The sequence below is a fragment of the Oncorhynchus masou genome, chromosome 5, assembly GCF_036934945.1.
Source record: "Oncorhynchus masou masou isolate Uvic2021 chromosome 5, UVic_Omas_1.1, whole genome shotgun sequence".
Lineage (NCBI taxonomy): Eukaryota > Metazoa > Chordata > Actinopteri > Salmoniformes > Salmonidae > Oncorhynchus > Oncorhynchus masou.
The window spans coordinates 41,337,277-41,352,634 of NC_088216.1; the positions used below are offsets into that span (position 1 = coordinate 41,337,277).

Genomic DNA, 15,358 nt, shown 5'->3' on the forward strand with positions numbered 1-15,358 from the left:
GCATGACTCCGTGCTCTACACAGACCTGTGCGGCATAACCAATCAGAGCTACAGTAGGCCTATATGCAAATTGACCATTGTCATATATGGATCTGTGCCATTCACTTTGAACTGGATTGTTTACAGCATGAGTAGTCGTGAGTAGATGCGCTTGTTTTGAGATCAAAGCGAGAGCTGCATGTAGCCACATGTGCACATTTGTTCATATCCTTTGCTAGTTAGTGAGTTGTTAGCCCAGTTATAGATCATTTGTAGTCAGCAATGGGGGAGTGATTGCTTCCTGCAAGAGCACAAAATGTGTACATTTCTAGACATTTGACAGCGAGTCAGGGAAAGAGCATTTTTTTGTCTTAGTGGCAGTCTTGAATAAACTGAATCTCTGTAATAATGGTATGGGAATAATAATGCATACTATTTCGTAAAGTGGTTACTTGCATCAAACAACAACAACATTATCAGTCACCTCCTTACCTGAAGGACAAGTGGATAAACATAATAATGTCCAGCCCTGCATGTTTTTTTTTTCAAAAGTCTCAAGGAATGTAAGCATACATTGAACAACACACATTGGCTGCTACTGTAGGCTGAATGACAGAACAGCTATTTCCATGTTAAAATGTCATGGGATACATTTTCTCTTGTTTTTGATGGTGGGCCACTCTCGTAGGCCTCCATTATGATCAAATAGCCACAATAGCCAACTTAAAAAAATGTTTTTACCTTCCTTTATTATTCCCCACAAACCCTACCACCGCTCAACCCAATTGAAGTAAACTAAGAACAAGTAACACTTAGGCTTCTACTTCCAGCTTATACACACTATAAACATTTTACAATAGTTATATTTTGTTTGTTTTTTGTCCTGGCCTTCCTCTATTGTTGATGTTCATCCAGTTTGATTTCTATTTGCCATGTATTTTAACTGTGCTATTTCAGTAAAAGTTTTGAACCAATATACAGTGCCTTGCGAAAGTATTCGGCCCACTTGAACTTTGCGACCTTTTGCCACATTTCAGGCTTCAAACATAAAGATATAAAACTGTATTTTTTTGTGAAGAATCAACAACAAGTGGGACACAATCATGAAGTGGAACGACATTTATTGGATATTTCAAACTTTTTGAACAAATCAAAAACTGAAACATTGGGCGTGCAAAATTATTCAGCCCATTTACTTTCAGTGCAGCAAACTCTCTCCAGAAGTAAGTGAGGATCTCTGAATGATCCAATGTTGACCTAAATGACTAATGATGATAAATACAATCCACCTGTGTGTAATCAAGTCTCCGTATAAATGCACCTGCACTGTGATAGTCTCAGAGGTCCGTTAAAAGCGCAGAGAGCATCATGAAGAACAAGGAACACACCAGGCAGGTCCGAGATACTGTTGTGAAGGATTTTAAAGCCGGATTTGGATACAAAAAGATTTCCCAAGCTTTAAACATCCCAAGGAGCACTGTGCAAGCGATAATATTGAAATGGAAGGAGTATCAGACCACTGCAAATCTACCAAGACCTGGCCGTCCCTCTAAACTTTCAGCTCATACAAGGAGAAGACTGATCAGAGATGCAGCCAAGAGGCCCATGATCACTCTGGATGAACTGCAGAGATCTACAGCTGAGGTGGGAGACTCTGTCCATAGGACAACAATCAGTCGTATATTGCACAAATCTGGCCTTTATGGAAGAGTGGCAAGAAGAAAGCCATTTCTTAAAGATATCCATAAAAGGTGTCGTTTAAAGTTTGCCACAAGCCACCTGGGAGACACACCAAACATGTGGAAGAAGGTGCTCTGGTCAGATGAAACCAAAATTGAACTTTTTGGCAACAATGCAAAACGTTATGTTTGGCGTAAAAGCAACACAGCTCATCACCCTGACCACACCATCCCCACTGTCAAACATGGTGGTGGCAGCATCATGGTTTGGGCCTACTTTTCTTCAGCAGATGGTTAAAATTGATGGGAAGATGGATGGAGCCAAATACAGGACCATTCTGGAAGAAAACCTGATGGAGTCTGCAAAAGACCTGAGACTGGGACGGAGATTTGTCTTCCAACAAGGCAATGATCCAAAACATAAAGCAAAATCTACAATGGAATGGTTCAAAAATAAACATATCCAGGTGTTAGAATGGCCAAGTCAAAGTCCAGACCTGAATCCAATCGAGAATCTGTGGAAAGAACTGAAAACTGCTGTTCACAAATGCTCTCCATCCAACCTCACTGAGCTCGAGCTGTTTTGCAAGGAGGAATGGGAAAAAATTTCAGTCTCTCGATGTGCAAAACTGATAGAGGCATACCCCAAGCGACTTACAGCTGTAATCGCAGCAAAAGGTGGCGCTACAAAGTATTAACTTAAGGGGGCTGAATAATTTTGCACTCCCAATTTTTCAGTTTTTGCAAGGAGGAATGGGAAAAAAATTCAGTCTCTCGATGTGCAAAACTGATAGAGACATACCCCAAGCGACTTACAGCTGTAATCGCAGCAAAAGGTGGCGCTACAAAGTATTAACTTAAGGGGGCTGAATAATTTTGCACTCCCAATTTTTCAGTTTTTGAGTTGTTAAAAAAGTTTGAAATTTCCAATAAATGTCATTCCACTTCATGATTGTGTCCCACTTGTTGTTGATTCTTCACAAAAAAATACGGTTTTATATCTTTATGTTTGAAGCCTCTAATGTGGCAAAAGGTCGCAAAGTTCAAGGTGGCCGAATACTTTCGCAAGGCACTGTACATTTTACAGACCTGATATGTTTTACATTTGCTATCTTGTTGTTATTTGTCCCACCCTACACGTCCATTCAACCGTTCCCATCTATCTCTTAACACCATCCATACTGGATTTCTAATTGCCATATATTTTTCAACTGTGCTGTGATGCTTCAAAAGTACTCAACCTTTCTATTCTCATATTTCCTATATATTGTAAAATCAAGATAAACATTTTTGCTAAAATAATTATTATATTATTGATCGATTGACTATTACTTTTTTAAATCACCCAGTACTAGCTGCAGTGTTAGCTCTAGGTTAATGTTGCAATTCTTCAGTCATTCCTGGACCTGTGACCAAAAAGGAGCTACATATGGACAGTACCATAATAAATTATCTAAGGACTGCCTCCTCGCACCAAAATCTGCAGAGCTTGGAAGATTGTATCCCCCATATACTGAATATAACATTATATTGGTTGCAAGAATTTTGTATAGTAATTTCAATTCTAAGTTTTAAATACAGCATTGTTTTGCGTGTCAATTGATAAACCATGTGCCATGGAATCGGTATATCGAAAATCTCTTCCCAAATATTTTGCAATTTATATGGCACAGCTGTCAATTTATTTGGTCCTTAAATGAAACTGGTATATATGTTTATTTATCACAATTTTCACAATTTATCACAATGTTGGTCTTTAATGCAGGGCCGACAGACAAGTTCCTTACTATTTCCTCCTTCCACTTGCCTCTTCCATTGTTGTGCTAATGTTGCTATTAGTTGGTTGTAATTTTGGGTAGAGCAGACATTTACATATGTCTCTGTTAGCTGCATGTGTGACAACTCCACCAGTCCTATTTATGATATCATTTACAAAGATTATAAAAAAATGTAATTTTATTTTTAAAATCAAGTTTAACCACAATATTTGTTGTATTATTTTTTCTGTCTTTTCAGATGAATTCAACTGAAATTGCAACCAACTTTCTATGGCTTGTTTAAAAAATAACAATATTTTGGAGATAGACAGGTATTTTCCTTTTCATGGTAGCAAGATCTTATCTGTTTTTGCTAACTTTCTATTAACATTTATTGGAGTGAGATCATTTCTTTCATTCGGGATATGTATACCGAGTATGTATACCGAGTATGTCCACATCACCGTCAGACCATTTTATTGGTAAACTACACTGTAATTCCCCAAAATTGAAATATTCCAGGCATTTATATATAAACTCCAGTCATACTTTATCAAAAGCCTTTTCAAAGTCATCTATGAAAACCAGGCCTGGTTTCCCAGATATTTCATAGTGTTCCATTGTTTCCAGTACTTGTCTTATATTATCTCCAATGTGTCATCCATGTAAAAAAACTGTCTGATTAGGATGAATAATATCTGATTGAACCTTTTTAATTCCATGCGCTAAGCATTTAGCTAGAATTTTTGCATCACAACATGTAAGAGGCCTCCAATTTTTTTTAATTGACTGGATCTACTTGACCACTGTCCTAAAGTGTAACTTAAAATGGGTACAGCCTCAGTGTTCACAGTAAACGCGCTCCAGAAGTTGTACAGAATTTTCACAACGTTCAAGTTCGCGCTCAGCAGACCTGAAATTTGCTCAGCTCCTAATTTCTTTTAGGGAATATTGGTAAAGATCCTGGTGAGTCTAATAAGCACGCAACTTCCCTGAGATGGTTTCTGACAGTTAGTGTAGAAATTCTTCGGTTGTGAAAACCCACAGTTTCATCGGCTGTCCAGGTGGCTAGTCTCAGACGATCCCACACGTGAAGACGCCCGATGTGGAGGTCCTGGGCTGGCATGGTTTCACATGGTCTGTGGTTGTGAGGCTGTTTGGAAGTACTTCCAAATTCTCTAAAACAACGTTGGAGGAGGCTTATGGTAGATAAATTAACATTCAATTCTCTGGCAACAGCTCTGGTGTATATTCCTGCAGTCAGGCATGCAATTGCACGCTCCGTGAAAACTTGAGACATCCGTGGCATTGTTTTTGTGTGACAAAACTGCACATTTTAGAGTGGCCTTTTTCCTTTTATTGTCCCCAGTACAAGGTGCACCTGTGTAATGATCATGCTGTTTAATCAGCTTCTTAATATGCCACATCTGTCAAGTGGATGGATTATCATCTTGCAAAGGAGAAATGCTCACTAACAAGGATACAACAATTGTTGTGCCTAAGATTTCCAATAACTACATTTTTTTATGTAGAGAACATTTTGTGCGTATGGAACATTTCTGGGATTTTTTATTTCAGTCATGTGAAATCAGCTCATGAAACATGAGACCAGCACATTTTGCATTTATATATATATTTTTAGTATATTTTGGAGGAGGAAATAACCTTCAAGAAGAAGAACAGTTGAGTGACAACAGGGGGAATGAGAGCGAAGCGCTTTGGGCCACTTGTCTTTTAATTTACTATGGCCCAGGAGTGTGTGTGCGTGTGTCTATGTGAGTGTGTTTGTGTGGAGGCTTTTGTCTGATGTTTTGTGTCAGTGGGCCTCTGTTTGTTTGATGTGTGTGTGTGTTGTATTAGTGTCAGTGTGAGTGGATAGGAGTTTGTTTGGCTTTGATAGTGAGTCGCTCTTTGTAGACAGATGGTATACCCTCAGATCTCTGTGGTCGGACGACATGCAATATCGCCAGAAAGAAATTCCCATTGAACTTTGTTTGGAGCTCTACAATAGATCACTACGGCTGCCCCCCAAATTATACACTATTCCAGATTGCGACAATCAGGGGGTCTATATTTTTCTTCAAAAGACATGCCATTTAACGGTAAAAACATTTGTATTACCTTCCATTTGGCATGAACACAACCAGTCAAGATGTTTTCATCTTATTTTCTGTCACGGATCCCTCCGGAACTTTCATTACGCACACCTGTCCCCTATTCCCACGGATTAGTACTTGTATAAGTGTGCCCTTTGGTTTCCATTGGACTGTTGTTTATTGTTACAATGTATTTTGGTGCGTGTGAGTACCTATGCTGTGTGTTTTGGGCTTTTGTGCCCTTGTGGATTGTGCAGATGATTACGGGTCTCGTCCAGTGTGTTAATCAGTGTGTGCGTGTGTTATTTATTTGAGGTACTCCTCGCTCTTTTGATTGGGTTTCAACCCTGTGTTTTGTTAAGTGTTTGTTTGGTCTTCGTACCTTTGTCTTTACATGGCACGCTGTCATTTTGGTACATTAAAAAACCCTATTATGCATTCCTGCGCCTGTCTCCCGAATCTCTTCATAGCATCGTGACATTTTCAAACAAATCACTTCAAAAAGTAGGCTACCTGCGCATGTTCGTCTACTCCAAAATAATTCCAGTGTCCAAACAGTGCACTGTGCTCCATTTGATGAATGGAAAGAACTGTTACAAAACACCATTTTTTATGATATTTGCGGATTGTCACTGCGTCTACACTCTCTTGTAGCCTGAATTATGTGATGCGTCTCGCTGACAAAAGCACCATTTTAGTAGAAAGAAAAGTTGGCACACCTGAAAAGGGGCTGAGATAAGGGGCTGTCAAATAAAATGTTATTGGTCACCTACACATATTTAGCAGATGCTGTTGCGGGTGCAGCGAAATGCTTGTGTTCTTAGCTCAGTGCAGTAGTATCTAAATACAATTCACAACAATACATACAAATCTAAAAGTAAAAGAATGGAATTAAGAAATATATAAATATTAGATTTAGCCATGTCGGAGTGGCATTGACTAAGATACAGTAGAATAGAATATAGTATATACATATGAGATGAGTAAAACAGTTTGTAAACTTTATGTAAACATTATTAAAGTGACTAAGTGTTCCATTATTAAAGTGGCCAGTGATTCCAAGTCTATGTATATAGGGCAGCAGCCTCTAAGGTGCAGACATACAGTGCCTTGCGAAAGTATTCGGCCCCCTTGAACTTTGCGAACTTTTGCCACATTTCAGGCTTCAAACATAAAGATATAAAACTGTATTTTTTTGTGAAGAATCAACAACAAGTGGGACACAATCATGAAGTGGAATGACATTTATTGGATATTTCAAACTTTTTTAACAAATCAAAAACTGAAAAATTGGGCGTGCAAAATTATTCAGCCCACTTAAGTTAATACTTTGTAGCGCCACCTTTTGCTGCGATTACAGCTGTAAGTCGCTTGGGGTATGTCTCTATCAGTTTTGCACAGCAAGAGACTGACATTTTTTCCCATTCCTACTTTCAAACAGCTCGAGCTCAGTGAGGTTGGATGGAGAGCATTGTTGAACAGCAGTTTTCAGTTCTTTCCACAGATTCTCGATTGGATTCAGGTCTGGACTTTGACTTGGCCATTCTAACACCTGGATATGTTTATTTTTGAACCATTCCATTGTAGATTTTGCTTTATGTTTTGGATCATTGTCTTGTTGGAAGACAAATCTCCGTCCCAGTCTCAGGTCTTTTGCAGACTCCATCATGTTTTCTTCCAGAATGGTCCTGTATTTGGCTCCATCCATCTTCCCATCAATTTTAACCATCTTCCCTGTCCCTGCTGAAGAAAAGCAGGCCCAAACCATGATGCTGCCACCACCATGTTTGACAGTGGGGATGGTGTGTTCATTGTGATGAGCTGTGTTGCTTTTACGCCAAACATAACGTTTTGCATTGTTGCCTAAAAGTTCAACTTTGGTTTCATCTGACCAGAGCACCTTCTTCCACATGTTTGGTGTGTCTCCCAGGTGGCTTGTGGCAAACTTAAAACAACACTTTTTATGGATATCTTTAAGAAATGGCTTTCTTCTTGCCACTCTTCCATAAAGGCCAGATTTGTGCAATATACGACTGATTGTTGTCCTATGGACAGAGTCTCCCACCTCAGCTGTAGATCTCTGCAGTTCATCCAGAGTGATCATGGGCCTCTTGGCTGCATCTCTGATCAGTCTTCTCCTTGTATGAGCTGAAAGTTTAGAGGGACGGCCAGGTCTTGGTAGATTTGCAGTGGTCTGATACTCCTTCCATTTCAATATTATCACTTGCACAGTGCTCCTTGGGATGTTTAAAGCTTGGGAAATCTTTTTGTATCCAAATCCGGCTTTAAACTTCTTCACAACAGTATCTCGGACCTGCCTGGTGTGTTCCTTGTTCTTCATGATGCTCTCTGCGCTTTTAACGGACCTCTGAGACTATCACAGTGCAGGTGCATTTATACGGAGACTTGATTACACACAGGTGGATTGTATTTATCATCATTAGTCATTTAGGTCAACATTGGATCATTCAGAGATCCTCACTGAACTTCTGGAGAGAGTTTGCTGCACTGAAAGTAAAGGGGCTGAATAATTTTGCACGCCCAATTTTTCAGTTTTTGATTTGTTAAAAAAGTTTGAAATATCCAATAAATGTCATTCCACTTCATGATTGTGTCCCACTTGTTGTTTGATTCTTCACAAAAAACTACAGTTTTATAACTTTATGTTTGAAGCCTGAAATGTGGCAAAAGGTCGCAAAGTTCAAGGGGGCCGAATACTTTCGCAAGGCACTGTATAAAGATTTTTTATTTAAGATTTTTTTTAAACCATGACACAGAGGTGGGGGTGTTTGTTTAATTTGGAAGAAACTTTTATTTTAATATTTACCACTGTAGCAGTACAAATTGCAAGAGTGTGACTTTGTTGCATTAAGAGCGTCTCATGTCCTATTCAGTCTCATTCAGTCCCCCCTGGGCCCCCCGTAATTCACACTCTGCCATATTCCCTTTATAGTGCGCTGATTGTGAGCAGGGTCCATAGGATTATGGTTCAAAATAGTGCACTATACTGTATAGGGAATACAGATTGCTACAGTAGGAAAATAATCCTACAGCAACAGGAAATGTGAATTATTATTGTAATTAATGGACATTGTTTGTAGAGGTTGATACATTTTTCATTAGGGAAAATCAAGTATGACATTTTAAAATGGAAATTACACATTTTAGAAGCCTTTTTAAACCTTGAATACACTTGTAGGGAAGCACAGCCGTGAGCTGTCCAGTGACACAAGCCTATCAGACAAGCTAAATAACTTCTATGCTCGCTTCGAGGCAAGCAACACGGAAGCATGCATGAGAGCATCAGCTGTTCCGGATTACTTTGTGATCACTCTCTCCGTAGCCGATGTGAGTAAGACCTTTAAACAGGTTAACATTCACAAGGCCGCAGGGCCAGACGAATTACCAGGACATGTACTCCGAGCATGTGCTGACCAACTGGCAATTGTCTTCACTGACATTTTCAATCTGTACCTGACCGAGTCTGTAATACCAACATGTTTAAAGCAGACCACCATAGTCCCTGTGCTCAAGAACACCAAGGTAACCTGCATAAATGACTACCGACCCGTAGCACTCACATCTGTAGCCATGAAGTGCTTTGAAAGGCTGGTTATGGCTCACATCAACATCATTATCCCAGAAACCCTAGACCCACTCCAATTTGCATACTGCCCCAACAGATCCACAGATAACGCAATCTCTATTGCACTCCACACTGCCCTTTCCCACCTGGACAAAAGGAACACCTATGTGAGAATGCTATTCATTGACTACAGCTCAGCGTTCAACACGATAGTGTCCACAAAGCTCATCACTAAGCTATGGCCCTGGGACTAAACACCTCCCTCAGCAACTGGATCCTGGACTTCCTGACGGGCCACCCCCAGGTGGTAAAGGAAGGTAACAACCCATCTGCCATGCTGATCCTCAACACGGGAGCCCCTCAGGGGTGTGTACTTAGTCCCCTCCTGTACTCCTTGTTCACCCATCACCTACAAACAAGCAAGATTTCTGGTTCTCACAGACCTGTAACTTCTTCTTTAAGAGACTCCTCTGTCCTCCACTCGTTACCTGTATTAATGGCACCTGTTTGAACTTGTTATCAGTATAAAAGACACCTTCCACAACCTCAAAACAGTCACACTCCAAACTCCACTATGGCCAAGACCAAAGAGCTGTCAAAGGACACCAGAAACAAAATTGTAGACCTGCACCAGGCTGGGAAGACTGAATCTGCAATAGGTAAGCAGCTTGGTTTGAAGAAATCAACAGTGGGAGCAAATATTAGGAAATGGAAGACATACAAGACCACTGATAATCTCCCTCGATCTGGGGCTGCACGCAAGATCTCACCCCGTGGGGTCAAAATGATCACAAGAACGGTGAGCAAAAGTCCCAGAACCACACGGGGGGATCTAGTGAATGACCTGCAGAGAGCTGGGACCAAAGTAACAAAACCTACCATCAGTAACACACTACGCCGCCAGGGACTCAAATCCTGCAGTGCCAGACGTGTCCCCCTGCTTAAGCCAGTACATGTCCAAGCCCGTCTGAAGTTTGCTAGAGAGCATTTGGATGATCCAGAAGAAGATTGGGAGAATGTCATATGGTCAGATGAAACCAAAATATAACTTTTTGGTAAAAACTCAACTCGTCATGTTTGGAGGACAAAGAATGCTGAGTTGCATCCAAAGAACACCATACCTACTGTGAAGCATGGGGGTGGAAACATAATGCTTTGGGGATGTTTTTCTGCAAAGGGACCAGGATGACTGATCTATGTAAAGGAAAGAATGAATGGGGCCATGTATCATGAGATTTTGAGTGAAAACCTCCTTCCATCAGCAAGGGCATTGAAGATGAAACGTGGCATGACAATGATTCCAAACACACCGCCCGGGTAACGAAGGAGTGGCTTCGTAAGAAGCATTTCAAGGTCCTGGAGTGGCCTAGCCAGTCCCCAGATCTCAACCCCATAGAAAATCTTTGGAGGGAGTTGAACGTCCGTATTGCCCAGCAACAGCCCCAAAACATCACTGCTCTAGAGGAGATTTGCATGGAGGAATGGGCCAAAATACCGGCAACAGTGTGTGAAAACCTTGTGAAGACTTACAGAAAACGTTTGACCTCTGTCATTGCCAACAAAGGGTATATAACAAAGTATTAAGATACATTTTTATTATTGACCAAACACTTATTTTCCACCATAATTTGCAAATAAATTAATAAAAAAATCCTACAATGTGATTTTCTGGATTTTTTTTCTTCTCATTTTGTCTGTCATAGTTGAAGTGTACCTATGATGAAAATTACAGGCCTCTCTCATGTTTTTTAAGTGGGAGAACTTGCACAATTGGTGGCTGTCTAAATACTTTTTTGCCCCACTGTAGGCAAATGCAGGCAAAATGCAGCAGTAGGCAAATGCAGCAGTAGCCCATTGTCCATTGTTAACTAAGGAAAAATACATAAAGCCAACAAATAAAAATAGAAGAAAATAACATTTTCCTGATGAAAATTCACATACTTTCAATCTCGTTTCTCTCTCAACTCCGCCTGTCTGACTCCCTTTCTATCTGTCTTGACTTCAGTTATTGCTAGTAACAATCAAAGGGAAAAACATTCACACAATTAAACAAGGAATGCACAAGAATTGGCCGGAGACAGCAGAGAGCATTCTGGAGAGCTGAGTGCATGTATTGTGGAGTTCATATATTATTACTGTACAGATGAGTGCATGTATAATTTTGGAAAATGTATTTCAATGTGCTTTAGGGGAAGCTTAGCTTATAGCCTGTTGGATGCGCCGCCTTTTCAAAAAGTAGGTTACCGTCGCACATTTGTCAAAAATAATTCCAATTACTATATGTAGCCCATGTATCTGATTCTGTTCGGCCAAAAAGAGTACGACATGCCATACTCTTTTTGGCCAGACAGCATCAGTTACATGGGCTACACATACCGAGACAGAGGGGCACTGTTTTGCTATCGGATGCTTTATCTGAGATTGATGGATCTTTCTGTCAGCGCAAATCTCGGTCATATAAATTATCAATACTTACATATTTTATTTGGACAGGCAAGGACATACGGGAGGGTGGGCCAGGCTCCTTAAGGTCCGCCCATAATGCAGGCCCTGACACACACACACACACACACACACACACACACACACACACACACACACACACACACACACACACACACACGTTGTTTATTGATGATGCTCTCCTGCCCCCTGCTCTTTCGGGGGGAGAGTCCTGCTGGTCAGATGGATTAGTGACTTGAACTCCTTCTCTTTATAAAAGACGGTGTGCGTGTTTGTGCGTGCACATGTGTGTAGGAGAGCGGATATAATGATTGGATAGCAAGGGGTCCTGGACTTCAAACCCAAGGTGGGACACCATAAAGGTGGAAGCTCAGTGGTCCTGGGGTAGCCTGGCCTTTCATGTCCACTTTGGTCCGTTCAGTCAAGTGAGACCATTGAACCAGAGTTCAATTGAAGCCAGAGTGGGGTCGATGGCTATCGTATAGCACTGTGAGATGCTGAGAAAGAAAAGTGTAGTGGCAGCCTTGTGCTCTTAACATGAGCTGACTTGGATTGGCCTTATGTTTTTGGCATGTTGAAGCTCAATGTAATACTATACAGTGTGCAACCTTTTTCTTGTGAGATCAAGTTCTGTAATGCTGAGGCAGACCTGTGTTTTCATTCAGTGATTATGGGTTTGAATAAATAACTGCTATAGCCTACCGCCGTCACGCTTTCACTCTTCTTTCAAACTACCCGTGAGTTCTATTGGCTGCTGTATTTAACATTGAGGAAAAAAGAGCTTGCGTCCCTCTTGGAATTGTCTTTAAGAGCTCAACCCATACTATCTTTGTTTGGCCTTTTTTTCACCCCTCATCCCTCCATCAAAAGGGTTGTCAATGCCGTCATCTCCTTAGGAGTAGTTAGGGAACATCTTAAAATAAATAATAATATATGCCGTTAGCTAACGCTTTTATCCAATGCAACTTACAGTTGGGGATACATACAATTGTTGTATGGGTGGTCCCTGCCGGAATCAAAACCACAATGCTGGCATTGCAAGTGCCATACTCTACCAAATGGGCTTCAGATGACCACTAATGATTTGAAGTGATTGATGGTTGACTGTTCCCTCATCCCCTCAGAAGTGCTATTCTTGGGGTTTTGACAGTTCCCTCCTTTCCTTAGAAGTGTTTATCCTTGGGGCCCTAGGGAGGTCGGGATGGTTGTACTGACCAGGTGACAGAACTCCTGAAAAGACAACCCATCAGATGCCCACCCTTATTGGACAACACACTCAATCTAAATCCTTAAATGTTTCAGTACATCCTCTCCCACCACCCTCCCTCCCTCCCTCCCTCCCTCCCTCCCTCACTCACTCACTCACTCACTCACTCACTCACTCACTCACTCACTCACTCACTCACTCACTCACTCACTCACTCCCTCCATCCCTCTCTCCATCACTCCATCCCTCTCTCCCTCCCTCTCTCTCTCCCAACTGGCCAGTTACACTCCATGAAGGCTCCAATCTCTTTCTTGAACCCACTTAACCGTCCCCAAACTCTCGACCCAGGTGTTTTCTTTCCCATCTTCCTCTCCCCTTCCTCTACTCCTTTCTCGTCCATCTCGGCATTTATTTATTTAGTTTGTCCCTGTATTTCCTCCTTTTTCTTCTCCTTTGAAGAAGGGATGTGAGAGGATGGGATGCGCTGCACAGGGCTGGGTCTTCACGGCTGGTTGGTCCCACGGTGGTTGCATTATGCTGATTGGTTTCTGTATGCGACGTGTTGGCTGTGCTCCCCTTTGATGTGGCTTGATGGCGTGCTGTGCCAGGGTGGCACAGCGTATAGGAGGAGGAGGAGAAAAAAACAGAGGAGAAGGGGACAGAGAGGAACAGGAGGGGAAGCAGCAATAAAGGGCCACTTAGGAGGTGCACTGTAAAAGTTCCCAATCTTGAAGATAAGGAAGATGGAGGAGAGGTTGGGAATCCATCTGTGAATTTGTTCAGAGTAGCTGTCCGGTGTTGGATAAGATATCTTCATATCAGACCTGGGTTCAGTATAACATTTTGTCGTCTCAAAGTTTCTGAGTTATGCTAATCACATTGCAAGGACAATGCCCCTGAGGAGATAAATACAGTTGTATTGAATAAGGACCATCTGTTTGTCACACTTTGACAGTAGTCTATGCTTGTATAGTCTATGTTGTGTGAAGTGCTGTAAAATATTTAAGAAACAATACTTTAAAGTACTACTTAAATATTTTTGGTGGGTATCTGTACTTTACTATTCATATTTGACACATTTTACTTCACTGCATTCCTAAAATAATGTACTTTTTACTTCATACATTTTCCCTGACACCTAAATGTACTTACATTTTGAATGTTTAGCAGGACAGGAAGATGGTCCAATTCACGCACTTATGAAAAAAAACATTTGCGGTCATCCCTACTGCCTCTGATCTGGCAGACTAACTAAACATAAATGCTTGTAAATTATGGCTGAGTGCTTGAGTGTGCCCTTGGCTATCCATAATTCTTTTTAAAGCAAGATAATTGTGCCGTCTGGTTTTCTCAATATAAGGAATTTGAAATTATTAACACTTTTACTTTTGATACTTAAGTATAATTGAGCTATTACATTTACTTTTTGATTACCTACGTCTATTTAAAACCAAATACTTTTAGACTTTTAATCAAATAGTATTTTACTGGGTGACTCACTTTTACTTGAGTCATTTTCTATTAAGGTGTCTTTTACTTTTACTTAAGTATGACAATTGGGTAGTGTTTCCACCACTGGCTGTAGATAATAATAGCCTGTGTCTGAAATGTGTGAATGTGTCTGAAAGCTACGCAGACCTTCAGTGGCTATTGAAGCATGGCCATGAAAACATGGCCTCTCTTAGTTCCCTAAAGGACCTGAGCATAATATAATTCTGGAAATATTCTTGCAAGATTATAGTGCAATGCATCTGTGTCAAAGGTATGCAATGCAAAGCAATTGATGCGTCAACATTTTAATTGTATCTGTTCTTATTCAAATAAATGAAAGCCATACTGTGTCTAATGCAGGAATTTGAATGAAGCATTTTGGGTACTTGGTATTCATTATTAATAATATTTATTAATTTTCCTCCCACTCGGTCTCTTTCCCTCTCTTTTTCTCCCTCCACAGTTGTAGTGTTGTACGTTCAAGGCATCGGGACAAAGGAGTGGAGAGAGGTGAGTGAAAGGACTATTTTATTATTGATCTTATACAGTATGTTGTACTGTATCAACATAGTGTTGGTCCCATGTTTCATGAGCTGAAATAAAAGATCCCAGAAAAGTTCCATATGCACAAAAAGCTTATTTCGCTCAAATAATGTGCATTCATTTGTTTACATCCCTGTTAGTGAGCATTTCTCCTTTGCCAAGATAATCCATCCACTTGACAGGTATGGCATATCAAGAAGCTGATTAAACAGCATGCTCATTTTTTTTTCTCCATTTCATCTTTATTTAACCAAGTAGGCTTGTTGAGAACAAGTTCTCATTTGCAACTGCAACCTGGCCAAGATAAAGCAGAGCAGTTCGACACATACAATAACACAGAGTTACACATGGAATAAACAAACATACAGTCAATAATACAGTAGGAAAAAAGTGCAGAAGATGAACGTGCAAGTGGAGATACTGGAGTGCAAAGGAGCAAGACATATAAATACATACAGGATGGGGATGAGGTAGTTGGATGGACTATGTACAGGTGCAGTTATCTGTGAGCTGCTATGACAGCTGGTGCTTAAAGTTGGTGAGGGAGATATGAGGCT

General features: G+C 40.7%; 1 protein-coding gene across 4 annotated transcripts in view; it reads left to right on the forward strand.

Moving 5' to 3' along the window:
• Positions 1–15,358, forward strand: part of LOC135539593 (copine-9-like) — a 196,252-nt gene that overhangs the window by 23,634 nt on the left and 157,260 nt on the right. For all 4 annotated transcript variants that reach the window (XM_064965564.1, XM_064965566.1, XM_064965567.1 and 1 more), the window contains exon 3: positions 14,722–14,768. In XM_064965564.1, the coding sequence (XP_064821636.1) occupies positions 14,722–14,768 (47 nt within the window). The remainder of the gene's footprint in view (positions 1–14,721; positions 14,769–15,358) is intronic.